At 39.2% G+C, this 25,535-nt stretch overlaps 1 protein-coding gene across 2 annotated transcripts; it reads left to right on the forward strand.

Annotated features, from left to right (window-relative positions):
* The first annotated feature begins 184 nt into the window (after positions 1 to 184).
* Positions 185 to 24,955, forward strand: LOC134663456 (ras-related protein Rab-5B). Of its 2 annotated transcripts, none has more exons than XM_063519827.1 (6): positions 185 to 389; positions 4,415 to 4,662; positions 7,737 to 7,809; positions 19,394 to 19,610; positions 20,068 to 20,183; positions 20,625 to 24,955. In XM_063519827.1, exons 2-5 carry the CDS (start codon positions 4,418 to 4,420, stop codon positions 20,169 to 20,171), a joined length of 639 nt encoding a protein of 212 aa, XP_063375897.1. In that variant the 5' UTR covers positions 185 to 389; positions 4,415 to 4,417; the 3' UTR covers positions 20,172 to 20,183; positions 20,625 to 24,955. The 2 variants fall into 2 exon arrangements, with proteins under 2 accessions (XP_063375897.1, XP_063375898.1); XM_063519828.1 differs by lacking the exon at positions 185 to 389 and adding an exon at positions 896 to 1,033.
* The last annotated feature ends 580 nt before the right edge of the window (positions 24,956 to 25,535 follow it).

Consider the following 25,535-nt stretch of genomic DNA (forward strand, 5'->3'; position numbering starts at 1 on the left):
CTGTGATACCATAGACCATTTGATTTGACAGCTGTCTTTTTTTTTTTGCAGTAGTAAATTTTTTTTAAACAGATTCCAATTATTTGATCATAATCGCATCGTGTAAACTAGGCTTAAACATAAATTTGAAACCATAAACTAAAACTTAACATTTTTTTACGTGACGTATCGGATCCATAGACAACTTTTGTGTGAAACGTCTCGCTCTCTCGCTTCCATGTTTGTTCGTGGTCATTTTGCATTTCTGTGCTAGATTTTCCAGATTAGCATTTAATTGATGATTTTATTCGTGTAACTGTGTAATTAATGAAATTTGTGACATCAAGGCGACCTCGCGAGGACTTGTCGCCCAACAAAAAGCGATAAACGGCGATATAATAACAGGGAGGGTACGTCTTGTTCTATGTCCTTATAATCTAGTAAATGCGTCATTTTATCGAATTTTACAAAAGATCGCAATTGTGGCAGTAGATTTAGGTCTACATTTTACTTTCGTGTAACTTAGGTGTTACGGGGTTAAGGAAAATGTTGCGTTGAGCGTTCTTGAAGGCCTCCAGCTGATTCGGCCGAGGGCGTCACTCGGGGCAATTGGTGCTGAGACGAGTAGGAAACGTTGATACGGCCAGATACGGTTAGTCATCATCACAACAGACACGTTTTCGATTGCGTCTGATAAAAAAGTGTAACTCACAGCTTGTGATGTGGAAAAATGTGCCAAATAGTTTGTGATAAAGTGTCAAGTCCCTTTTGTTTCTTTGTGTGAGCATGACGATACGTCGCTTGATAATGATCTTGTTTACCGTTCTTTATGCCAGTTTACATTATAATCCTGAGCACACAGGCGAGGCAGGGTTGATTAGATAGTTTTTTTCACCTGTTCTTATAAGAGAAGTGAGGCTAGAGAGCTGGTTATTCAGCCATATTTTTTTAATTAATTGCATTAAGAGGTTCTTTATTGGTTGTTTGTATGGCAGCAGTGTGATTGAGACCTGGTCAATGGTTTCTACTTGTGTTTTTGTTGGATTGCTTGCTGGTTAGTATTTTATTGCAAATTATTTCACTTTCAACATTCTGTGGCAACTGATACTATACCTAATTCTTAGTGCTGATAAGATATGATAAACAAAGTTTTTACAATGGGAAATTAAACAAAAACTTAACTTCAATGTATATTGTTTGTTTTTCAAGACAGCTGATGTTTACGAGCCAATTTACTTTAATATTTGATCATATGTTCATATATTTGAAATAAAGCCAATTGTAAATGTAAACATTCATTGCAAAATCAAATGCAGTCAATGTTGTTTCTGTTGCTATTTGTGACAATGACTGTTTGGCTATTTTATAAAATCTTGTTCTTTTCTGTAATAGTACTAAAATAACATTCTTTAGTGTCTGAAATGTTTATATGACATGTAGTTGGCCACTTTCTATTGGAAATTAAATAATGGCAGTAAATCTTCAAATTTACACTTAGATGTAAATTTTCTTCTATAGTTATTAAGAAAATGTTAGGTAGGATGGCCAATAGTAGGGTTGGTTACTTTACATGAAAACCGACATGTGTATGTTTATGTTTATGTGTGTTTATGGTTTGGTAAAGTTAAATTCTACCTTTCTAAGAAGCCTTATCAGCCAAGAAATGACTCCTACAGGTACCAATAGTTGATTTGCTCATGAATCACAGTTGTGAGAACATATACATGATTGATGCAGTGGTTGAATGGTACAGTCTACAGTTTTCCTTATAGTTTGGTGAATTTGTTTCATTTTCCTATTTTGCTAAAATTTGTTTTTCTTTAAGTTGCCCAAAGTATTTGGAATGAAGGGTACCTAATTTCAAATTTGACTGTCAATCTAAAGTTTGGTGTTCCAAAAACTGATCTCTTAGCTCTGATTTGTACTCATTTGATCATCAGTTGTTGTACTTTAAAATCTACTACAAGTATAAAAAAATATATTTTATAGCCATATATCAGGGTTGATAACACTATCCATTACAATTTAGATAAACATCATTACATCAAGAAGGAAAAACAAATGGTTTCTATAATATCACAACAAGTTATAACCTTTTGCCTGTATATGATAAGAATCCTGACTGAATAAAACTTAAAGAATCATCTTAGAGCATTTTTAGGGTTCCGTACCTCAAAAGGAAAAAACGGAACCCTTATAGGATCACTCGTGCGTCTGTCTGTCTGTCTGTCCGTCTGTTACAGCCGATTTTCTCCGGAACTATTGGACCAATCAAGTTGAAATTTGGTACACATATGTAAATTTGTGACCCAAATACGAACATGTAACGTAAACAAATGAATTTTAAACATGGGGGCCACTTTTGGGGGTAAATGAAAAAATTAAAAAATAAAATTTTTCAAACTATATCATGTTACATATCAAATAAAAGAGCTTATTGTAAGGATCTCAAATAATTTTTTTTTATAATTTTGGAATAAACAGTTTAGAAGTTATTCAAGAAAATAGGCAAAAAATTACCATTCCCCCCCCCCTTTATCTCCGAAACTAGTAGGTCTAAAATTTTATACATAAAATAGGTCTATACCTATAGATGACAGGAAAACCTATTAGAAATGTACAGTCAAGAGCGAGTCGGACTTAATTACAGTTTTTGATCTGACCCCTACGGATTTTTTAAAGAGATTTCACTCACGTTTCACATAAAAAATACATTGTTTTGTTAAAAATTGTGTAATATACGGAACCCTTGGAACGCGAGTCCGACTCGCACTTGGCCGGTTTTTTAGAACAATTTTTCCTGCTCCATACAACACAACCGAGGTTTGATCGCTCAATTTCTGACCAGAAATGGTAATGGTTCGGCCTAAATAATATAATTAATATAATAGGCTATCAAGAAATCAACCACTATCTAATTACATTAAACATTTGTAAATTATTTGAAAGTACAATCTAAACTTAAATGGTTATATGATTTATGAAATAACATTATGTAATGTAGCTGTTTTATCTAATAATACTAATATATGGTTCAAATCATAATGAGCTCATAGAATATTGGTTTCTTAGTGTTGGTACAATTTTCATCAGTTAATTGACAATTCTTAAGCCTTATTTCAAGCAGATAAGGTTTACCAATAGTTGCCTATTTAAGTATGTTAATATTAGTAAAATTTTGTCAAGTGTTTATTATTGTCAGTGGTTTTTCTTAAACCAATTGCAAACATTGAAACAGGAATAAATCCCACAAGAAACTCTAATGAGTTACTCTTCTATAGGTTTGTAAAACTATTTTTTTATAGCTGCCAAACAAAACATACAATTTGTGTAATCACACTAATCACCATTCTAAGGACTAGCAATTGATGTATGAGTATTTCTTAGCAAAGATATAGCCACTGAAAAATAGATTTTGTCTATTGTTCACACTGGGTCTATTCTTGATTGTTTATCATAGAGTATTGTGAGACTGAAGCACATTTGGTATGGCAGGAAGCAATGTTTACGTTTTACTTCCAAACATGCCTTTATTTCTCTCTATTTAAAGGTAAACTGCTTGTTACTTATGTTTTGGCCTTGGAATGTATTTTGGAATGAATGTAATGTATGTAAAAGCTACCCTGCAGCCAGACTCACAATTCTGAGCTAGTAGTGTGATGATAAGTATGAGACAAATTTTCAGCGTGCCTCAAATACCAACTCTAAAATGTCTACTAGGTCTCGGACCATAAGGTATTGTAGGGGTAGGGTAGAATTGCAACTTATTCTTTTGTAGGTAATGAGGCGACATGTTTACATATTTTTGACGTCGACTGTGGTGGAATCTGGATGTAGTTACATGTATGTGCATCCTTCAATGAGTTGTAGTGAGAATTTTCATTATTAGCGGTAATTAGTTTCGGCAAGGATAATAAACATAAATAAACGTGTAGGTAGTTAAGTAGTAAGACTGAGAAACAGCCAGCTGTTAGGTACCTAAACCCTCAATGTTTCCAACAGTGTGTAAAGTTGTGCGCTAGTCAGTGTTTGGTAAAGTTAAGTCCTCCCAAAGAACTAGTCAAAACATCCTGGCACCCGTGAACTTTGAATAATAATCCTATGTTAACCAAGAGAGTTAAATACTGCCAAGTGAACACTTTAAACATGTTGTCTACTCCTTTAGACTGGCTTTTTTCCATATATACATACACTCATTGACAAATTTAGAGGAACGCAAATACAATTAATTACTAATTTTGAAATTTAAGGTGCTGTAATCCAGTAATTAAATCTTTTTATGCGTTCCTCTGAATTAGTGCAAGAGTATATATTATAGGTGACTTTTAAGGGATTTTTCTAGTTGTTGTGAAGCATTGATTGAGGGTCGAGCTTATGTGAGCTTTAGAAACTTGTGACAGCACCCAGCGTTCTCATTATCGTTTTGTTTATCCAGGCGATGGCGACAAACAGGAGCGGTGCCGCGCGGCCGAACGGCGCGCCGCAGACCAAAGTGTGCCAGTTCAAGCTGGTGCTGCTCGGCGAGAGCGCCGTGGGCAAGTCCTCGCTGGTGCTGCGCTTCGTCAAGGGCCAGTTCCACGAGTACCAGGAGAGCACGATCGGCGCCGCCTTCCTCACGCAGACCGTGTGCCTCGATGACACCACCGTCAAGTTTGAGATTTGGGACACTGCGGGGCAGGAGAGGTGAGTAAACTAATACCTTACCGTGTTAACTTGTAGGTATGTAGGTACATATGCGGTTTAGTTACACAGGCCTGTTCAAATTCAAAGAAAAAGTGGTCGCCGATTCGAAATTTTGAGTCTTTGTGTGCGTTGAAGTTAGATGCGTACTAAAAGATGAAGAAGAAGAAGAAAAGAAGGGATCCTCGGAATTAAAACCGTAATCCAAACCGCAGCGCAGCATTGTTTGATAACTTATAAAAAATAATTGGTACTTAGTTAATTATCGAGGTTTTTTAAGCTAAGGGACATTGCAAAAATTATACAAGTAATTCATAAACAAAATTAAACCTAAATGTCCTAAATCATCACAACTCGTACACGTTATCATCTCGTACTTCAGAAGAAGCATAACTTCTGATGTTAAATAGTAGTTGGGTCCAAATTCCAAGCTCTACAATGAGTACAGAATGCTTGTTTATGCTTCTTTAGGTATTTTTTACTATATTTCAATAACAATGAGCTATATAAATTTATCCGGTTTATACGATAAATTCTAAGATAACGTTCGATACTTCTGACGCTGGTTTTCGACGTTGAATGCAGATGAAGGAACAATTATCGATAATACTGATGAGTCATCTTGTTTACAACTCGATAGTATTTTGTTTTTTGGAATGCGTTCCTCAATATTCAAGGAAATACAAGGAAAATTCAGACTTCAAAGAGAACTGACAAAATTTACTTAATCGTATGGCATTACATATATATGTAGAGTAGTATACTAACTTAAATATGACCTTTGCTTTAGGAAAAACCACGATTTGGGAATAACTAAAACAAAGAAGGTCCGCGGTGGGACGCATCTGGAAAATACGTCTGAATAATGAATAATATGGTTATTTTTAACCTGCAATTATTTGCAAGCTGTGTTAGAAAAACTAAAATATATTATAAAAACTTAAAATATCTCCAGCGTGTTTTAGGACACGAACAATTAATTCCAGCGTCATCGTCAACTGTCAAGCTATTTGCACACAGGCTGTTATAAATAGTAAACAATATCGCTCGGAAGCGGCGTAATTAGCATGTTTATCAGCGTTATCAGTACATTACTCCCGCACTTATTTGCGCATTGATCTACTTTTTTTTTTATTATTATGCATGGGTTTACTCATGGCCACAGACTAGCCGAGGCGTAGACGTGGCCTACGATGGAGCGAGCTCGCCCAGAAGGTGCCTGTTCACTCTTGATTTGAAGGTTGCCGGGTTATAAGAGCACGGAAATATAGACGCCGGCAAGGAATTCCATTCCTTGGCAGTGCGCATAAGGAAAGTAGAAGCAAAGCGCTTAGTGCGAATTGGCGGAATATCTACCAAGTAAGGATGGAAACCGGCCGTGCGTCTAAAAGTCCGATGGTAGAATGGGGACGGTGGAATGAGCTCGTGTAGCTCTTGGGCACACTCCCCGAAGTGCAACCTGTAGAATACCGACAGGCTGGCGACTTTCCGCCGATCGCGACTACTGCGGACGGTCAACGTCACACATGCCATATTCCACCTTATTGCGTTGGAGTAAGAACATATCTTTTGCGTCGATTGTATTAAAGACATAATCGTTACAAACCTTATAAATAAATATTATAGGACATTTTTACACAAATTGACTAAGCCCCACGGTAAGCTCAAGAAGGCTTGTGTTGTGGGTACTCAGACAACGATATATGTAATACATAAATACTTAAATACATATAAAACAATCATGACTCAGGAACAAATATCTGTATCATAATACAAATAAATGCCCTTACCAGGATTCGAACCCGGGACCATCGGCTTCATAGGCAGGGTCACTACCCACTAGGCCAGACCGGTTGTCGGTGGTCGGTTATGTGACTAGACTTTTATGCTTTACCGAGCGTTTCACGCGCGGTAAAGTTTCCGGATGATCCGTGCGAAGCCGGGGCGGGTCGCTATAGCTTACTGCGCACGGTTTACACAAAACCTTAACAAATTATCCACTTAAACCTTCCTCAAGAATCACTGTATTGATAGGTGGAAACCGCATGAAAATCTGTTTAGCTAATACAGTAGTGGGCAAACTTTCTTCATGAGGGGCCAAAACTTGAAGGAATTTCAGAGCCGGGCCAGATTTACAGCAAAAATGTATTTTTATTATATGGTTGGCCATATTATACATTTTTTTAAATGACCGGCGGCGGGCCAGATAAAACCCTTTCGCGGGCCGGTCCTGTCCCGCGGGCCTTACTTTGCCCACCACTGAGTTAATACCTTTTATCCTTAGGATTGAAAGAACTCATGATTCGAAGTAGAAATAACGTTAAAATTTACAAATTAGAGCAACTGGCTTGGACAGCTTTTAAATTAAATGGTCCAATGTAGATGATTGTAATCCAAACCACAATAGCCTCCAAAGTATGTAAGTAGTATTAATTGATTTAGCCGGCCATACCTGTTTCGCTGTCATTGACTAGGTCAAGTCGCTCGGCCGCTCCACTCGTAAACACGAGTTCATTAAGCGATTACAAACCTATGATGGATGTATCTTCTTTCTCTTATTATACACGTTACTGTAGGCAAACAGACAGACAGACAGACAGGCGGACAGCGGAGTCTTAGTAATAGGGTCCCGTTTTTAACCTTTGGGTATGAATTCATAAAAACCGGGCAAGTGCGACTCGGACTCGCGCACGAAGGGTTTCGTACCATAATGCAAAAAAAAAACACCCATCCAAGTACTGACCACTCCCGACGTTGCTTAACTTTGGTCAAAAATCACGTTTGTTGTATGGGAGCCCCATTTAAATCTTTATTTTATTCTGTTTTTAGTATTTGTTGTTATAGCGGCAACAGAAATACATCATCTGTGCAAATTTCAACTGTCTAGCTATCACGGTTCGTGAGATACAGCCTGGTGACAGACAGACGGACGGACGGACGGACAGCGAAGTCTTAGTAATAGGGTCCCGTTTTACCCTTTGGGTACGAATTCATAAAAAACGGGGTATAGCATCTATAAGTATCGGTATTAGATAGCTACCAAGTAACAATATAACACGGAGTCGTATTGTCCACAGATACCACAGCTTAGCACCCATGTACTACCGAGGGGCTCAGGCCGCCATCGTCGTGTACGACATCACCAACCAGGTCAGTTTGTACATAATACCCATTTTAGGCGGTTATCACACCAGCATTTTTTGGAAAACACACGATAACCGCCTTACCAAATTGGCTGCTCTTGGTTCATGTTCCAAAATATTTAATTTGGTTTATTTCTTTATTCAATACCAGTTTTAAATATATTTACACAATTTTCAATCACGGCTGAATGCCGAATGGGTCTGCGCCTAACCTGTCTAAAAATGACAATATGGCGGACAAATGTTTGAACTGTATGTAATAATAATTGCAATATATTTATGGCTTTACGGCAGCACAATCCCTACTCGCAGTACAGTCGCCGTCACAAATATCGGAGCGGCTAAGGTGCTCAAAAACATCTGAACACGCACTCTAACGCCTTGACAATAGAGGCGTGTTCAGATATTTGTGAGCGCCTTGGCCGCTCCGATATATCTGATGGCGACTGTACCGTCTGTACCGAAATGTTTGTCACAAACGAAGGCATTATTCTTCGTTAGCACGGCAGCAATACGGAGTGAACAGAGCGGATCACATGACTCAGCGAGTCATGAGACAATTATCACACAATGCTTTACATTTCTAATGTTTCCTTTACGTGTGACGTCACACAACATAGCATCATTCATTCATACTCGTAGATCCGTACTCTCTGCTATTATACCTACTCCTTTTTTTCTCCGTAACCATACATTTTCGTTGAACCTACATAATTATAGTGGTGAAATCGGTAGCTCTTAAGGTCCTCTATCGTTGCCATCATTGGCCTTCGTATACCGAACGCGACACTTGTATAACATTTACGAGTACACTTCAGAACCCCTAGTGTGAATTTCATTCGATAGCATGACGAACGTTCGCGTTTGCGTTATTGTCTATTTTTGTATGCAGAGCGTCAAGCGGGACGTTTTGGAAACTCAAAATTTCATACAAAATGACACTTAACGCAAACGCGTAAGTACGTCACGTCACGCTATCGTATGAAATTTGACGTTGAAAGATGTGACGTACTTACGCGTTTGCGTTAAGTGTCATTTTGTATGAAATTTTGAGTCAACCGCGTCCCGACAATGCACGATGGTACAGAGTAGCAGTGTTTTCTTCGCGGCGCTTGCTTCTAACTTCTAATTCGGCGCGCTTATGTAACCGCTTTCACGGTTTCCGGCGCTTCCAGGACGGCAAACAATTCTTTAAACTTGCGCAACTATAACTACTGTTGTTTCAATGTATTTACACTTAAGGGGCATGGAAAACGAAAGGCGTACTAAGTGGCTTTTCCGTTAGTTTAGTATGCGTGTCAGTGCGTAAATAATCGAAGTTGTAGATTAATAGGTGTAGGTAACACCTCTGTTGTCCATCATTTCGTGACCACGGAATTTAGATGGCATAGATGGTAGAAGTTTCTGTCGTGTCGTACAAGGGAGTTAAAAGGCTGGCCCAGCAAAAAGAAGAGTGGCGATTACTCCACCGCCAAGAGTATAGCTCTTAAATACTGATGATGATGAGATGGTAGAATCACGTAAGGTGTATTTGGATAGTTCTGAATGTCCACTTCCAGAAAATCAATATTTTCATCTTGTTAAAGTAGAACATTTTCGGAATTATCTAATATTTGGAAGTGGATCAGTATTACAGTGGAACCTGGATAATTGCAATCTCAAGGGACCGGCCATTTTTTGTCAATTAACCAGGTTTTTCATTTAAGCAGGTCGCGTCAATTAACGAGGTTCAAAAAATCGTTGTGTCAATTATAGAGGTTTTCATTAATAGAGGTTGCGTTCTGACAAATTTCTTTTATGGAGGTGCAAATAACCATTTAAAGTAGATTTACACGCTTACGTTCTGGGTTTCTGGTCTATATATTGCTTCTGTCTATACTTGCACTTTTACACTACATTAATTACCACTTTATTTTCTTATCATTTGGGTTTAAAAAAATCCCTTGAATTGTAAAAGAAAGTTTTATTAGAATGTAAAAAGCATACCTACTTTGTTTTTTATTGATCAAAACTATTTCACCTACTACAGGCTGTGATAGATACCCAATAAATAAATTTAATTCTGGATGGAGATATAAATAAAATGATCATTGCTATTAAAATATTGTTTCTGCTGTCTACAACTACATTATTTCAATTACAGAGGTAATAAGTAAGACTCGTTTCAATAATAGAGGTAAAAACAAGAGCAAAAATAACGGATTTTTTTAGCACAGTGTCAATTATAAAGGTCTTAAGTTGCGATGTGGTCAATTATAGAGGCAAAATTACGAAAAGCACTAAAATCTAAATTGCAATTATAGAGGTTCCAAAATTTCAATTATAGAGGCCTTTTGGTCTCAAGGGACCGGGACCGGACTTTTGGTTGCAATTATTGAGGTTTTCCATTTATCCAGGTGCCAATTAACCAGGTTTCACTGTATTCAGTATTACCCTAAAGGGGCCTAAAGGGTTAGTAGTTTTAGTATAAACTATTTTCTTATATAAATGGTTTTCAAGCAAAATCTCATAAAGTCAGTGCTAATGAACTTCAAGTCAAAATTAATATTTTGACTTTTTCCCATTATTAAGAATTAGACACAGAGACATGGCGGAGAATCGCTGTTTTATCAAGGAACTGTTTGGCATATGACAGGCAATACGCTAATTTAAGGTAGCTGAATAACATACTGTAAGAATTAATGTAAAATACTTAGGCGAAACCTGCTAAAATGATTAAACGGTGCGCACGATCGTGCCGAGGGCTGGTACTGCCAGTAACCTCCATTGCACTTAGCTCCTCATTTGAGCGCGCACGAACAACCTTCCCCTGCCTGAAGAAGCAAGGTTTCTATTGCCAGTATGAATTAAAAGGCCACTGCCATCTTTTTATGACACCTTTTTATAATTGTTTAATGCCATTTCGCGCAGCTTTAGATTTAGATTGTGTTTATTTGCAATAAACATGGTACAATGGTTCTTATGCTATATGTACTTGGATTATCTACTTCTCTCCAAGATGATCAAGTTTTTTGACACTTTCCCGAAATAGCAGAACATAACAGGCATAGTCTTATCTACGGATAGTCGGATAGGTACATAGTACATACCATGTCACAACACCTTACAAAAGACCCTGCCGCTGTCTGTTTGTGTGTTTTTTCGCGATAAACTCAAAAACTACTGAACGGATTTTCATGCGGTTTTTACTTATCAATAGAGTGATTCTTGAGGAAGGTTTAGGTGTATAATTCGTTGACCTGTGCGAGGCCGGGGCGGCGAGTTAGTCATATTACAAACAAATTAAAATTAGTTATTAATTAAAAAGAAACTGTTTTTTTATATTTAGTGTCACTATGATCTGGTTACCCCGCTCTCGCTTTTCAACAAAGTATGCCTGTAACCCCGACGACCTTAGAACCCAGAAATGACGCCCTTAACACACTTGTGACAAGTAGACTATTGTCGTAAATATTGTAATTTAATCAAACGGCTGTGGCTCTCGTAACTCTCAGGGAACCCCTAAACAATGACTCATGTATCGATAAAGCTACTTACAAATTAGTCTGGCTTTGTTGGCAATTTCATGTTGTTATTCAGCTCCGTTCCGTCAGACAGGGGACAACAGTAGTACAGTTTATTACAAGAAATGTTCTACAACGATTTACTAACGTGTTTTGTAGATGGCCCATTATGGGAAGGCCTTAACCACAAAAATGGATGTTTGGATAATTTAAATAACATAAAACCACTGTTTTAAGAGTGATCCAGGGGAAAGTAACCATGGTAAAGAGTGACAAAAAAGAAGTTGATTCGTCATACGATGCCTTGGCCGCAAGATTTGTTACCATTGTACCTAATTCAGATATCATATCACCCTTGGTTTGATACCGATACGCTCTGTAGCTTAAGAGCCAACAGGAGTGGTCATTTCTCCATACAAACGTACTCGACGGTTTTCTTCCGTGGGTTTTGATGCTAAAGCAATGATTTTTTCGACACAGATTAATATTGTCAATATCTGTGTCGGGCCGTTTTGCTTTTTTTGATATTTTTGTTTTTTAAGGCGCTAGTGCCCTTCAAAAATTGGCCAAAATGGCCTAATTGACTATGCCGCAATGAGAGACGTAGTATTCAAAACTGATATTAATTAGCCAAAAAAGCAAAACGGTCCGACACAGATAATTTCATAATCATTTAGATTTCCAAGTTTGGTTAGGATTGGTTAAGTTTTGGAGGAGGAAACAGTCGAGTACGAAACCTCGATTTTTGAGATTTTCACGCAGGATTTTTCGCCTTGTCCTTATCGCACTAGTTTTAGGAGCTGCTCCCGTTAGCGAGACGGGTATATTTACCTAAAATGTTTAAAACTCAGCTCCCGTTTCGTCTTAAGCGTTTGACTGTAAAATTTTCATGTCATCTACGAATGAAATAAGTATAGATGCAAATATCAGTATCACTATTGGTCCGCCGGAGGCGATGCTAATATTATTTATATTGTAAATCAAGTAGTCCAATGAAATTGCTAAAAATAGCTGATTGTAATTGGCGTAAGTTGACTCACACGAAGGCCGCCAGCAAGGTTAGGGAACACCAACAAAATATGACCTTATGTCGATAAACTGAACTTATTACTCATCTCATCTATACAGTTTGATAATAGCCAACTCAAGACCTGCTAGCAACCAATTTGGACTTTGTTACAATACCTTTGGGCCTATTTTGGAAAATCCTTGGCGTTGTTTGAGTTACATGGTGGATATTTGATATTAATTGTCTCTTGTAATATTAGTTGTAGAGAAAAGGCAAGAAACGCCTCAGTATCCGCGTGTTCAAGGACACAATATCGTCACGTTATCAGATAACTGTTAATTGTCGTTTGCGCGATTGTACCTACTGTTTGTACTTAGTCTTCACGTGTGACTATTGTAGGGCCAAAACCAACATGCTTGCAGAGAATGCAGAGTCGTCAATTATTAATCTGGCTGTTTCGCTCGCACTCGCAATCTCTAGCGATGCGTGTTGCAGTTTTCTTTCTTTAATTTTATTACTTTATCGGCTCGTTGGTTTGGGCCGCACTATAGCATCTTGTGATTAGTAGGTTAGTATTACATACCATACCACGTGTTGCGCGCACATGCAAACTAGAAATCGAACATTGTTGACAAAATCCATTTGAATAAATTCGTGTTCGGACTTGACGAAATGAAAGATTTTGACGTTTTACGCGACATCGTAATGAAGGAAATAGGACTGACGCTATTAATCATTGTGTCGCTTGGCTTCAAACTCTGGTAAATCCATTGGACCCTCTCAGCAAATATACGAGTATACCCTATTACCTTTTCTTAATACCAAAATCGCAAAATCTGACAGATGGATTTACCCGAGTTTGAAGTTAAGGGACTCAACCGTGGACTGTCTCTAATAATTACTAAGAAATTAGAATACTTATCGGAATTTGATAGTATTTCCTCCGAGTTTTTCGGCTAAGTTGCTCGTTGATCGTTGCGTCTTGGGCACGATTTGCAGCCTCAACTTGGCGGATATTGATCATGTGACGTGTTGTGAGATTCTTCTGAACTAGGTCAAAATTCTCAGATTTGGTCTAAATAGTTTGATATGTCAGTTTTTATTCACGAGACACCTCTACAGTCAAGGGGTTGTACGTACTGACAGTTGCTATCTGATATAATAGCGTAGGAGCCAAGGCGATCACAAATATCTGAGTAATACTGAGTATAATATACACCACCGTAGTTTGCGGGCATCATAGCCGGTCCGATGCAGTCGCGTAACGTGAACTAATCTAGCCATGGGCAAATTCGCACAGGCGAGGCACTTTTCTGTCAATGTGTATACTCAAAGTAATAAAAAAGGTTGGCTATCTCGGGGTCTTCTTATGTGCGTGACCGTGGGCAAGAGGCCACTTGACCCAGGCCATGCCACTGGTCCGACACATCTGACGGTGAACACTCGGAAGTGTGACCCGGGTAGCCCTGCTAACTGCCAGTTTGCTGAACGTTAACGCCCGGTTGTTGCCATTCGTCTATAAAATAGATAAACTAGTAGCCAAGTTCTCAAATATCTCAATGTATATCTATTTAAGAATACCGTATTCGGTCGGATACATCTGGCCAGACGGACTCGGAAATGTGAACAGGGTCCCGGTGAATGGAATGCGTTTATCTCGCTGGACGTGATAGCGCGCCACATGCCGGGCTAGTGTGACATGTTGCCGCGCGTACGTGGCCATTCATTTATCTACTGTCGACCTGCAGGAAATAGTATCTGTCGTTAATCACGGCCTATTGAAAACACACGTGTTAAGCAGTTTGCTTTTTGTATCACACGTATACTCTCAGGTGCCACAGTTTTATGGTGCGTCCAGGTCTAGCAAATGGGCCTATTTGCGAGTCGAAAATTAATTTTTTTTCGAAGAGGTAGGGACATATCTAAGCATGTATCATTGTGTTGTATCTTGACATTTCAAACACATCCGTACATATTATGTTACCTATTCAGCTCTATTTACAATAGATTAAATGAATTATTTAATAAGTTTTTGGCAAAAAATTCATTTTTGGTACAAGCTGACTGTACTTTTCTTACGTCAGACAACTAATACTCATCGAGACAATTCTAAAAACTTGCTTTGCTGGTTGCGTTGTTTCATCACAGAGTTCCTATGGCCACCTCCTGTCTCAGACTACGCCCCCAGTCATCAAGAAGACGTCGAGGGTGATTATATTATCAGATCACAAGATATAGTTACTTAAAATTGGCGACTAAAAAAATGTGTCTAGACGAGTTGCACCTACTAGTGTTCTAGAATATTGATCCCCTACGTCACATGGAGTCACAGGTCGTGTCGCAGTGTTGTCGTATGTTTGTGGCACTCGCCGCCCACCAGTATCGACGGCGCACTTGTAAGATTTCCGAAGTTCAAGGGCTCACGATACGTCACGATTAACTTAGTTGTTAGTAGGATGTTTTTAGAAACTCATTGAAATATGGAAATGTTATCTTTACGAAAGATAAATAAACATTAGCTAGTCGTAATACATATTAATAAACAACATTAAACAAAACTTATTGCTGTGTGCTGCAATAGTCAAGGGGTCTGAAACAGACGGTACGGACAGTAGATGATATTTATTGCTGGAACAACTTGATAAAGATATTGATATTAATCATTTCTTCTTCATCTTGGTCGTGACCTCATGTATAAGGGATGTGACTCCTATTAGGTATTCTTCCTACCACTGCTCTCCAGGCCTCTCGATCTTCGGCCTGGATCTTTTTCTGCATCGTTACCTCGAGCGAAGTCTGGGTAATTAATAATTTATTAAACACAAAATAGGTACCAGCATTACCAGCCAACTTAAGTGAGATAGATTAAATTTATTGGAATTACCTATGTCACTCCTACAGACTTGGAATTGGGGACTCCCCAATGAGGAAATACCTCTTATCTCAGAAAACCGCAGCCAAATCGAAAATAAAGCTAGACATTCCTCCAGACCCTGCCTGCGAAGCCGATGGTCCTGGGTTCGAATCCCAGTAAGGGCATTTATTTGTATGATGATACAGATATTTGTTCCTGAGTCATGGGTGTTATATATATATATTTGTATATTATTGTATATCGTTGTCTGAGTACCCACAACACAAGCCTTCTTGAGCTTACTGTGGGACTTAGTCAATCTGTGTAAGAATGTCCTATAATATTTATTTATTATTTATTTATTCATATTCAACGTGTATCCAGTCACTGCCAGCGACCTGCTATAAAGCAGGTTGTCTTGTTCGTAGTCACTTTTCGCTACAAAGAGTAAAAACCGTGTTATCGGCTACGCTCGTAGCTTGCGCTGGTAGTGAATGTGTTTACAGACACCAAGTAAAAAGGATATTACTAAACCAAACAAAATAGAAATACGAATCAATGGCTAAAATAATACGTCTTCTATTCAGTGACTTCGATGGTTGGGTGCTTTTTGCTAAACGCTGTCCGTTATCGTTTGCATGCGAATTAAATGTTTTTATCACCGGTTTTTATGTCCGGCTGTATAATTTTAGGCACGGTCACTTATTGTTAAGAAATAGCACCGAACTATATAAAACTCCTACAAACCATATATTCCAATAGCACAGCCGCCATAAAACTTCAATCTTCTGGCCCCCCCTTCCATGTACAAAGAGGAGTTAAACAGGGAGATCCGCTATCGCCGAAGCTCTTCACCAGCACTTTAGAGCACGTGTTCCAAAAACTTGCGCCGCGTTGGGGAGAGAAGGGCTTGATTGTCGGGGAGAGGAGGCTGACCAACCTTCGCTTCGCCGATGATATAGTCTTGTTTTCCTCAACTTCATCCGAGTTACGTCATATGCTAGAAGACCTTAGCAACGCAAGCCTCGAGGTTGGACTGAAGATGAATATGTCAAAGACCAAGGTCATGACAAACAGCACAAAACGTAGGATCGAGATAAACGGAGAACACATCGCATATGTCCAAGAATACCTTTATCTTGGCCAAATAGTCTCTTTCCAGGCGCGACAGGAGAAATAAGTCCAAAGACGCACCGAAAACGCCTGGAAGAGCTATTGGTCAATGAAACACCTGATGAAGGGAGACCTACCTCTATCACTCAAGCGTAGGCTCATGGACATGTGCGTACTTCCAGTTCTCACCTACGGTGCTCAGACCTGGTCATTGACGGAAGCTCAGAAGTCCAAACTCGGGGTTTGCCAGAGAGCTATGGAGCGCAGCATATTAGGTGTAAAATTAAGGGATCGAGTCCGAAACACCACGCTGCGCTCTAAAACTCGAATAATAGACGTAGCTCGGAAAGCGGCCAAGTTAAAATGGGACTGGGCTGGTCATGTCTGCCGAATGCCGGACGACTTGTGGGCCAAGTTAACCACAGAGTGGGAGCCCCACGAGTCTAACCGGGGAGCCGGCAGGCCTCGTCGGCGATGGCGGGATAACTTGGACTCCTTCTTGAGAGGCTGGCCAGATATTGCACTAAATAGAGACGAGTGGAGAAAGAGGGGGGAGGCCTTTGCCCAGCAGTGGGACACAGTGGGCTCTGAATAATAATAATAATAATAGTCCCAATGCCTGCTGAGACCGGCTCATGGGTGTCTATTGTTGCACCTGTGAACGGGTTCCAGCAGGCGTTCTACATGACATAAAAGCTCTCCAAGGGGCCTCTACGTGTTGGATCTGTGTCCCCACGCAAGCCTATCAAAAAACCGGGATTCTAAGGCCCGTGATATCCAAGGAGATACAAATAATAATAACACTTATTGTTATGGGGTGTATTGTATAGTCTAGCTAACTCTGCTCAGCCGGCCTGGCCAAGGTTACAATCGCTATCGCTTCGACAACGAAACGCTTTGTGTCTCTCTATCACTCTTCCATATTAGTGCGATAGTGACAGTTGCGTTTCGATCGCGACTGAGCGTAAGCGATTGCATGGCATTCTGGCTACGCGGCCAGGTCTCGTAGACAACACGCCAATCGCTAACGCTACGTAGCGAACGTAACGCAACTGTCACTGTCACACTGATATGGAAAACTGGAAGAGTGATAGAGAGACACAAAGCGATTCGATGGCGAAGCGCAAGCGATCCTCTCCTAGGCTTTAGCTGCACCACCATAAACATACAATTCTCTCTCTCTCTCTCGGTGTAACTTCGAAAGCGGGATAATTTTGAACATGGCAATTATCTATAAAACCAGCACTTCTCAATCTAGCAACACTTACGCTACGAGGAAGGATATGGGGTAGTTTTTAGCAATAAATACCATTCCAAGCATCAAACGTAATCGCAGGCAGAAGCTAATATGTTATACTTTAAGCATCTAACCTAATATAATGAAAATAGTGAAGCACCCTTAGGGCCACTTGCACCATCCCAGTAACCCGCGGTTAAGCGGTTAAACCATTAACCTAGTGTCAAATTGTACTGGTAACCATGCTAACACCAGGTTTAACCGTTTAACCCCGGGTTGGTGGAATTGTGCAAGTGGGCCTTACTTATTGTCCTTGACTATTCTAAAATTAGTAAATACGTAGTTTATTCCAGTACATTGTTACGTTGGTATTCGCACGGACTCCACATAAATTTGAGCACAGACGACCTTGAGGCCCCTACCGCCCGCGGCGGTGCAGGTGTATTAACTGCATGCCTAGATAAAGGTGCATGCATTAACTAGCATACAGGTGCTATTATTGCAAATATCTGAACACGCCTCTATTGTCAAGCAGCTAGAGTGCTAGTTCAGATACTTTTGAGCACCACGTTCGCTTCAATATATTTGATGGCGACATGTGTAATTAATTAGCGAAAAGCTCAAGTAAAACGCTATTGTATATGATATGGTTCAATGAAAGAGGGTTAAGAATTCAAGATACCCAGGCTTTTAATCCACTTTAAATTCTTTTTGGCGTCCTACTTTTCGACATAATTTTATTTTTACGAGCCGGGTATCCGGGTACCCGTAAATTCGTAAACCCGTGACGATGACGGTGAAATACTATAATAGCCTACCAAATATTGTGTAAATTGATTTATAAAATTTTTCATCACAAACAGTCACTCCGGGAGGAAAACGGGACTACGTTTGTATAGAGAAGCAGTCACGCCTGTCACGAGACGTCGTTCCAAAATTTTGCCCATACTATTACGTCTCACCGACCTGACATGTTCAAGCCGCACGTAGTGTCATCATCATCATCATCTCAGCCATAAGACGTCCACTGCTGAACATAGGCCTCCCCCTTGGACGTGCATTCGTACCGCACGTAGTGTGCACGAAAGAAATATCCAGACATGTATACATTGTATACTACACAACACAGGTTACGTTTCCCGGATTGTCGACGGTCAGTTGAATCGAGCATTGTAATAACTTATCAATTCTACTGGCGCATATAATAGTATTGATGGGAATCCACGCGTCTGAATGTTTAATTAGACGGCTTTATACGCGCCGGTTACATGCGAGCCGAGCTGCGGCCTTGCATGCGCCGCTATTCGTAGGTACAACAACTGCCCAATGTGGACCTTAGCTCTTTGGAATAAGGTTTACGAATGGGCAGTGAACTTTACGATGCCGTGGGGAACAGCTGTAATAGTCGAAAAATAACTGACAGTTACTTTTTAGCTATTGTACTTACCTATATCGTCCGTTTACGTACTCGAAACTTGTTTATAGATGTATCAAAATAACCTGAAATTGATCTTTTTTTTGTTCTTAAAGAAATTGAGAACGTCTGGCTGTGGGTCTTATTAGAGTTATTAGTTATTTGAAATGTGTCAAATAATACGAAAAATAAGTTTTTGATAGATGACCAGCATAAATTTTACTTGTCGCTAGTATTGTTCTATGAGAATTGGCTTAAAATACCACATCAAGGTCATTAAAAAACAAAGCTATGACATTTTTCGTAGGAACGACACGTAAAATCTATGCATGCGCTGTGTTAAATACTTCGACCGGCCAACCCCATTAGAATCTAGTTAACTTGTAGATTACTGTCAAAGAAAATAAATTCGGCGATGACGGTTTTCAACCAAAAAACTTAAAGACCCCTTTTAATTGCAGGACACATTCGGGCGCGCGCGTAACTGGGTAAAAGAGCTGCAGCGGCAGGCATCGCCGTCGATAGTGATCGCGCTCGCCGGCAACAAGAGCGACCTCGCCGCCAAGCGCATGGTCGAGTTCGAGGAGGCGCAGGCGTACGCCGACGAGAACGGCTTGTTGTTTATGGAGACCAGCGCCAAGACCGCCATGAACGTCAACGACATATTCCTAGCGATCGGTAAGTGCAGCTGAACTGGCGAGTTCGAGTTGGAATGGTCGAGTTCCAAGTCATTCGAAGAGGCCCAAGCGTATGCTGACGACTGCTTTTCATGGAGTCCAGCGCCAAGACCGCATTGAACGTCAACGATTTATTTTTAGTGATCGGTAAGTATGCTCGGGCGGCGTCCACAGGTGTGTCTCAACCTTAAGTCAGCGGCTTTGGAGTATCGCATAATCCTAATTCCTAGCGATCGATGGTATCTAGAGAGAGAGATATAGAGAGTGCTGATCAGTAACGGTCATTGTCACTAAGTGTATGGTCGAGTTCAGAAGGCGCAAACCTATGTCGATTCAGACTGTAATCAAAAGTAAAGTTGGAAGTTTCCGAGAAGTTAAGATACTAAACAGCAAACCCAAAACTTTTTTGAAATTAGTAGATTGAAACGTATAATTAAGTGTAAATAATTGCGTTTCAGCGAACAAGTTACCAAAGAGCGAAGGCGGCGGCGGCGCGGCGGCGGGCGGCGCGCGGCGCCTCAACGACGGCGAGCAGCCGCGCGCCTCCTCCTGCTGCAAGTGATACACGGGGCAGGTGCGTACCACACACGAGCACACGCACTGCACAACTGCTACTCGACACGGGTACACATACACGAAGAACGCGAGGATAGGGGGATACTTATAAGATTACATGCGTGTACACAACTAAATACACGACACGACGTCTAAATCTCTCAAAACGGATGAGTGTATGGAATGAACCTTCTTTAGAATGTCAGATACAGGATGGTAGTAGTAGTAGTAGTGACAACCATTATTGTACAAAAAAGAAAACCATTTTCTTACCTGTCTTAAGTAAACTTGATAAATAAAGCCGACAGACATGTAGGTATTGGCTTTTTATCAAAAAAAGTATACCAAATCAAGAAATCTTAGGTATATGAAACATGTTTAGAAAGTGATTATCGTATTATAAAAGCTACATTGCACTACTTAGTTAACTCTGTTAAAAGCCTTTTTTGTCAAATTCCAGATAAATTCGCTACCCTGGTCGGGCGCGCTCGGCGCATGATCCGGTAGCCGCGGCGCCCACGCTAGCTATAATACACGTACGAGATGTAATTAATAAAAGATATATTTAATTTGGTTCATGTTTTAGGGCGGACATAGCGCGGGGACGGCGCGGGCGGCGCGTGTACCTTAGAAAGGTGTACACAATACCACACTATGACCGTGTACACGTATATTCAGAATGTATTTGACTATCTGGGGTAAATTGGGCTATGATTTTGTTTATATCTGAATGGTATTGATGTGTAAACAGATACAAAACTGTAAGGTCAGTTGGTATACGGCCGCTGATTTCTTGTGAAGGGTACACACATGTTAATGGGCATTTTCATTTAACTTGTACAAGTTAAGCGCGACTTAAGTCGTGTTTCAGTAACGTCTAACCGTTACATTCCTGACAAAATGTATGGGATTTGACATTGACCCTCAGTTTTGTAACGATTGCTAACCGGCCGTTAAAGGTGTTCAATTAAGTGAAAATGCCCTAATAACTCGTAGTTACAGAGCTATTTAATATATTAAAACATTTACCCTATAGGGTAAAGTCCCTGCGTGTCCGTACTTGCGCCGCCCGCGCCCGTTTTAGTCTAATCTACAATTAAACAGTTAAATACTTGGTTAGAAAGCTTCACGGTTCTCAAACTTCACTTATTATATTTTAACCACTGAATTTACTTTTACACGCTTTCATTTTAAACTCTCCGGCCGAAGGGTCGCTCCATCGCTGTCCAAATTGTGGTGAAGGTGCATTTACATTCGTTCACTCACATCATTCGATCGTTCATTGTCATTACAGTGTCAAAGGAAACCCATCAATCATTATTATAAAAAACCGCTTATCTGGCACACATTTATAACCTAATAAAGTATAATTGCAATAAATCAATTTATTAGAATCTATGACAAGAAAATATTCTAAACATGATTTACTTTTTTACCCGTGTGACTATTGATATTTATGATCACACAGGAACCTCTATTCAGTGTCCATATTGTCATTTTAAAATTACAATAACACTAAAAAATATTTGATTCAATCGAGCTGGATTCTCGAGAAGGAATATTAAAACCATTAATGAATTATTATCATGAAACATATAACCAAGGCCAATGAAAACGATAACTATTGTCTATAATTTATACAAAAATATTACACGCTTTCATTGTTCTTGTGTTAGTAATGAGTAACAGAGCTCTGTCAAATGTCACGGTTTCTGTCGCTAAATTAAAATCCCGCTCACTCGCATCACTCATGCCTACTATGATATATCAGCTCACCACCGCACCGCCCTACACTTGCATCTCCATAAAGGTCTACAAACTGAACTTTTGATTATAGCTGGCCAGACTGTCAATAAAGACAGTGCACCACATGTCTTAATCATTCAGCGAATGTTGATTTGAAGGGACGCGTGTAATGTCAGGATGGCCGTGTCGGACATGGTAAATTATATTTACAACTGGTAACATTGATATTAAGATAATGTTCCTTTAATGTCAGTGCAATATACGTTTTAGAAAGAGATAATAGTTTATATTTAGCGACTTTCTTATTACTTATTAGTCTTATTGCGTTTGTATAAGATCGTTGTTTTTAAAAATGTTCCCATATTCGTTTTAACGGTAGTTTTTGTTCTGGTCAGCTAAATCAATAGTTAACGGGTAATAATCTTCTGTTTCAAGTAAAACTTGACAGTTACAATGGAGCTAGCACAACTAGTTTCTGTCCCTCTTACTCTGTACTTTATTTAGAGAGACAGCAACTGTGTGTGCCACTTCAGTGTTGCGTCGTGTGGGGCGTCCTCATACACATGTGCATAGTTATTTTAAATTAGATTTACATCTCAGTTAGGACGTTATTTTATATACCTAATAAAATAATCATTGGACAAATTTGTTCTATATTAATTGTATTAGTATATTTTCTGTATGATTATATATTTTTAAGAGAAGTGTTACTAGAGGGGGTGTTGTGGCAGTTAACTTTAATGTAAAGGTTATTATTTAGCATTCCACTCGCCGCTTGCTTCGCGAGTTTATATACAGGAGGGAACTTGGTGGCGCGCCATATGTTAAATGCCAGGGTTTTTAAATATCCCATTTTATTGTATCCTTTGAAGTTGTTGCAACTTTGCCCATTCGGTTTCATGATTTTTCGGGAAAATTATTTTAATCCTTAAATTTTGAGATTATATTTTCCGGGCAATGATAAAGGGTGGGCAAAGTTGAACGATTTTGGGTAATGTAATTTTTCTAACATCTTTCGGGCTTGGCATTATGTAAGCGACAGTACTCTTTATTCTTGGTCGTCTGTGTGCACCGCGTCACTCGTCTATAGTACGTGAAGGGAACGTGTGTAGAAACACCTCGAGAGTGCAAAGTCCTGAAGGCACATTTGAACCGGCTGCTAAGCATGCTTTTTACAATATTAAATCAATTTCAAAACAGGCAAAGTTGCTTATACAATACAGTAATAGGGCAAGGAACTATAGATACAGATATTTATCAATGATATGGGGGTAATGTGGCGTTGTCTAAGTATACAAAAAGGTGCTTCGCGGCCGGTCCGAGAGCGCCTTAAACTTGTATCGCTTAGATTGTTTGTGATAAACTTAACCGCAAAAACGCGTGAAGCTATATTTGTTATTAAAAATGTCCCGACATGTTGTATAGTCCCGGTATAATATTAAAATAGGGCATCGGCGTTCTAAGCCGCCATATTGAATACTTACACACTTGGTCATATCAAATGAAAGCAATCTTCGGAGCTATTTAGAGCCCTGAGTTCATGATAATAAATTAGCATGTGATTTTAAACTGTATTTATCAATATGGCGCCTTAGGATGTGCGGTGCATAGGATAACGAAGATATACTTAATGTAATACATATGGGGTTCCGAATCATATGTAAACTATAGTGCTTTGTAGTCGACACTCGCGTCCTTGCGTTTATGGCGGAGGTCGGTTTGTTTTTTATTACACTTAAATAACGTGTATAATAAATATCATTTAGTGAAATGGTAACTTTTTCTTCAATTGTTAATTTGAAACAATCAATATTTTTTTCTTTTTCACGTCACATGCTCAAAAATATTTGATATTGCCTACTATTCAGATCTCAAAAATGTTTTTTTTTTTCTTATGATGTAAGGCTGATTAAGTATTCATTTTGTAAGGTAACTTTCCCTTGGATTAATACGTGGGCAAAGTTAAAAATTGGCGCTTCCCTAATTAAAAGTGTAATGAAAACGCTATAGTTCCCTCTGCAATAGACGCAGCACGCGGCGCAACAACGTTGACTGGTGCCCGTCGCGAATATTACATATTGTTTATGTATGTCATACGCATCGACGTTGAATTATTGTTTAAATTGTTTCCATCGCGGCTGCACCACTGCAACGTCTTAGTAACACTGAGCTCCCACCGACAGATTCTTGGTGTTCATCAGCAATATATTTTATAGGTGAAAATGTTGTAAATGTATTCGAATTTATTACCTTTCTTCGAAATTATGCCTCTAATTTTCAAAACTTCAATATAAAGGCATCAGTATGTTTTCACGTTCAAAATAGCAATGTCGATGAGCGTGTGATCCTGGCTGGTGGGGCCGAGTGGTTTTGAATTCAGTATAACATAGCCTAGGACCGCGACAAGATAATGGAATTAACTTCGACTGTTCTCGCAACCGGCGTTAACGAAACTGTATGGTACTTTGAAATATTGCAACTTTGCCCAGGGGCAAACTTATAGATACCGTAGAGTGGGGCTAGAAATGTTGAGGCTAGATATGATTCCAATATATAGTTAGAGAAAAAGTTATATTCTGTAATATTTTTTCTTCAAACTTTATTTTTCACATTCTGCCTCAAAATTTATATAGCTACATAGTTACGTCACGGTATTTTTCTTGTTTGCATTGGACTGTATTAAATAAAGTAAATGTGGAACTAGTGGGCAAAGTTGCAAGAAGTAAATGGGGAACTAGTGGGCAAAGTTGCATGTTTCACCGACAGCTTATTCCGTGAAATGTAACGTTTGCGAGCCAGCCGATATGTCGCATCTATAGAACGAAAGATCAACTCAAAACAAATGCCAATTTGGTTTCTATTGAAAGCAGTTAAGGTTGAATTTGGAATGCATTTGTTATGTGACTTGTGCTCTTTAGTTGTGAAGGCGCGATAGTACTGGGGACGAACGGTGACATCCAGGTCAAACTGTATGTTTTTGTATTGTGTAAATATTTTGGATTTATTAAGATTATTATATTGAATAAAAAAAATATTGTAAATGTATGAAGCGTTTTATTTACGTGTGTACTAAAAAAATGTCCCCTAAGTTTCAACACTATCCAGATTTCACAAGTAAGGTTGCAAAATGTTTTTGCAGGCGAAAAATATGGAAAAAAAAGTTTGTAAAAAACCTTAACATTGCAGGTAAAGCATTGGTGCAATGTTTCCTTATTGCTTGGCTAGAGTTGTAAAGTGAAAGGTAGAGAAATAAGTTATGGCCAAAATTTCATTTTTGGTACAAGCGCTTATCGCCGACTGTACTTTTCTTTCCACAGGCAACGAATACTCTGGAGACAATTCTAAAAACCCCAAACACAATTAGCTTTCGTTGTTTTATCACAGAGTTCCTATGGCCACCTCCGGTCTCCATCATCAGATCAGATCGATGATACCATAATATTGCATTGTCACCCGATTTACGTTTGTATGCAAAATTTCAGCTCAATCGGAAACCGGGAAGTGGATCAAAGGACTATGCGTCAAAATTGCCCCAAAACCAACAGAGTTGAGAGTTAGGTCATTAGATCGGTATTTCTCTGTACTTCATTTCGTTCTATGGGCACCAAGCGGAATTTTTAGTCAA

Source organism: Cydia fagiglandana, chromosome 4, assembly GCF_963556715.1.
Source record: "Cydia fagiglandana chromosome 4, ilCydFagi1.1, whole genome shotgun sequence".
In the NCBI taxonomy this organism is placed as follows: domain Eukaryota; kingdom Metazoa; phylum Arthropoda; class Insecta; order Lepidoptera; family Tortricidae; genus Cydia; species Cydia fagiglandana.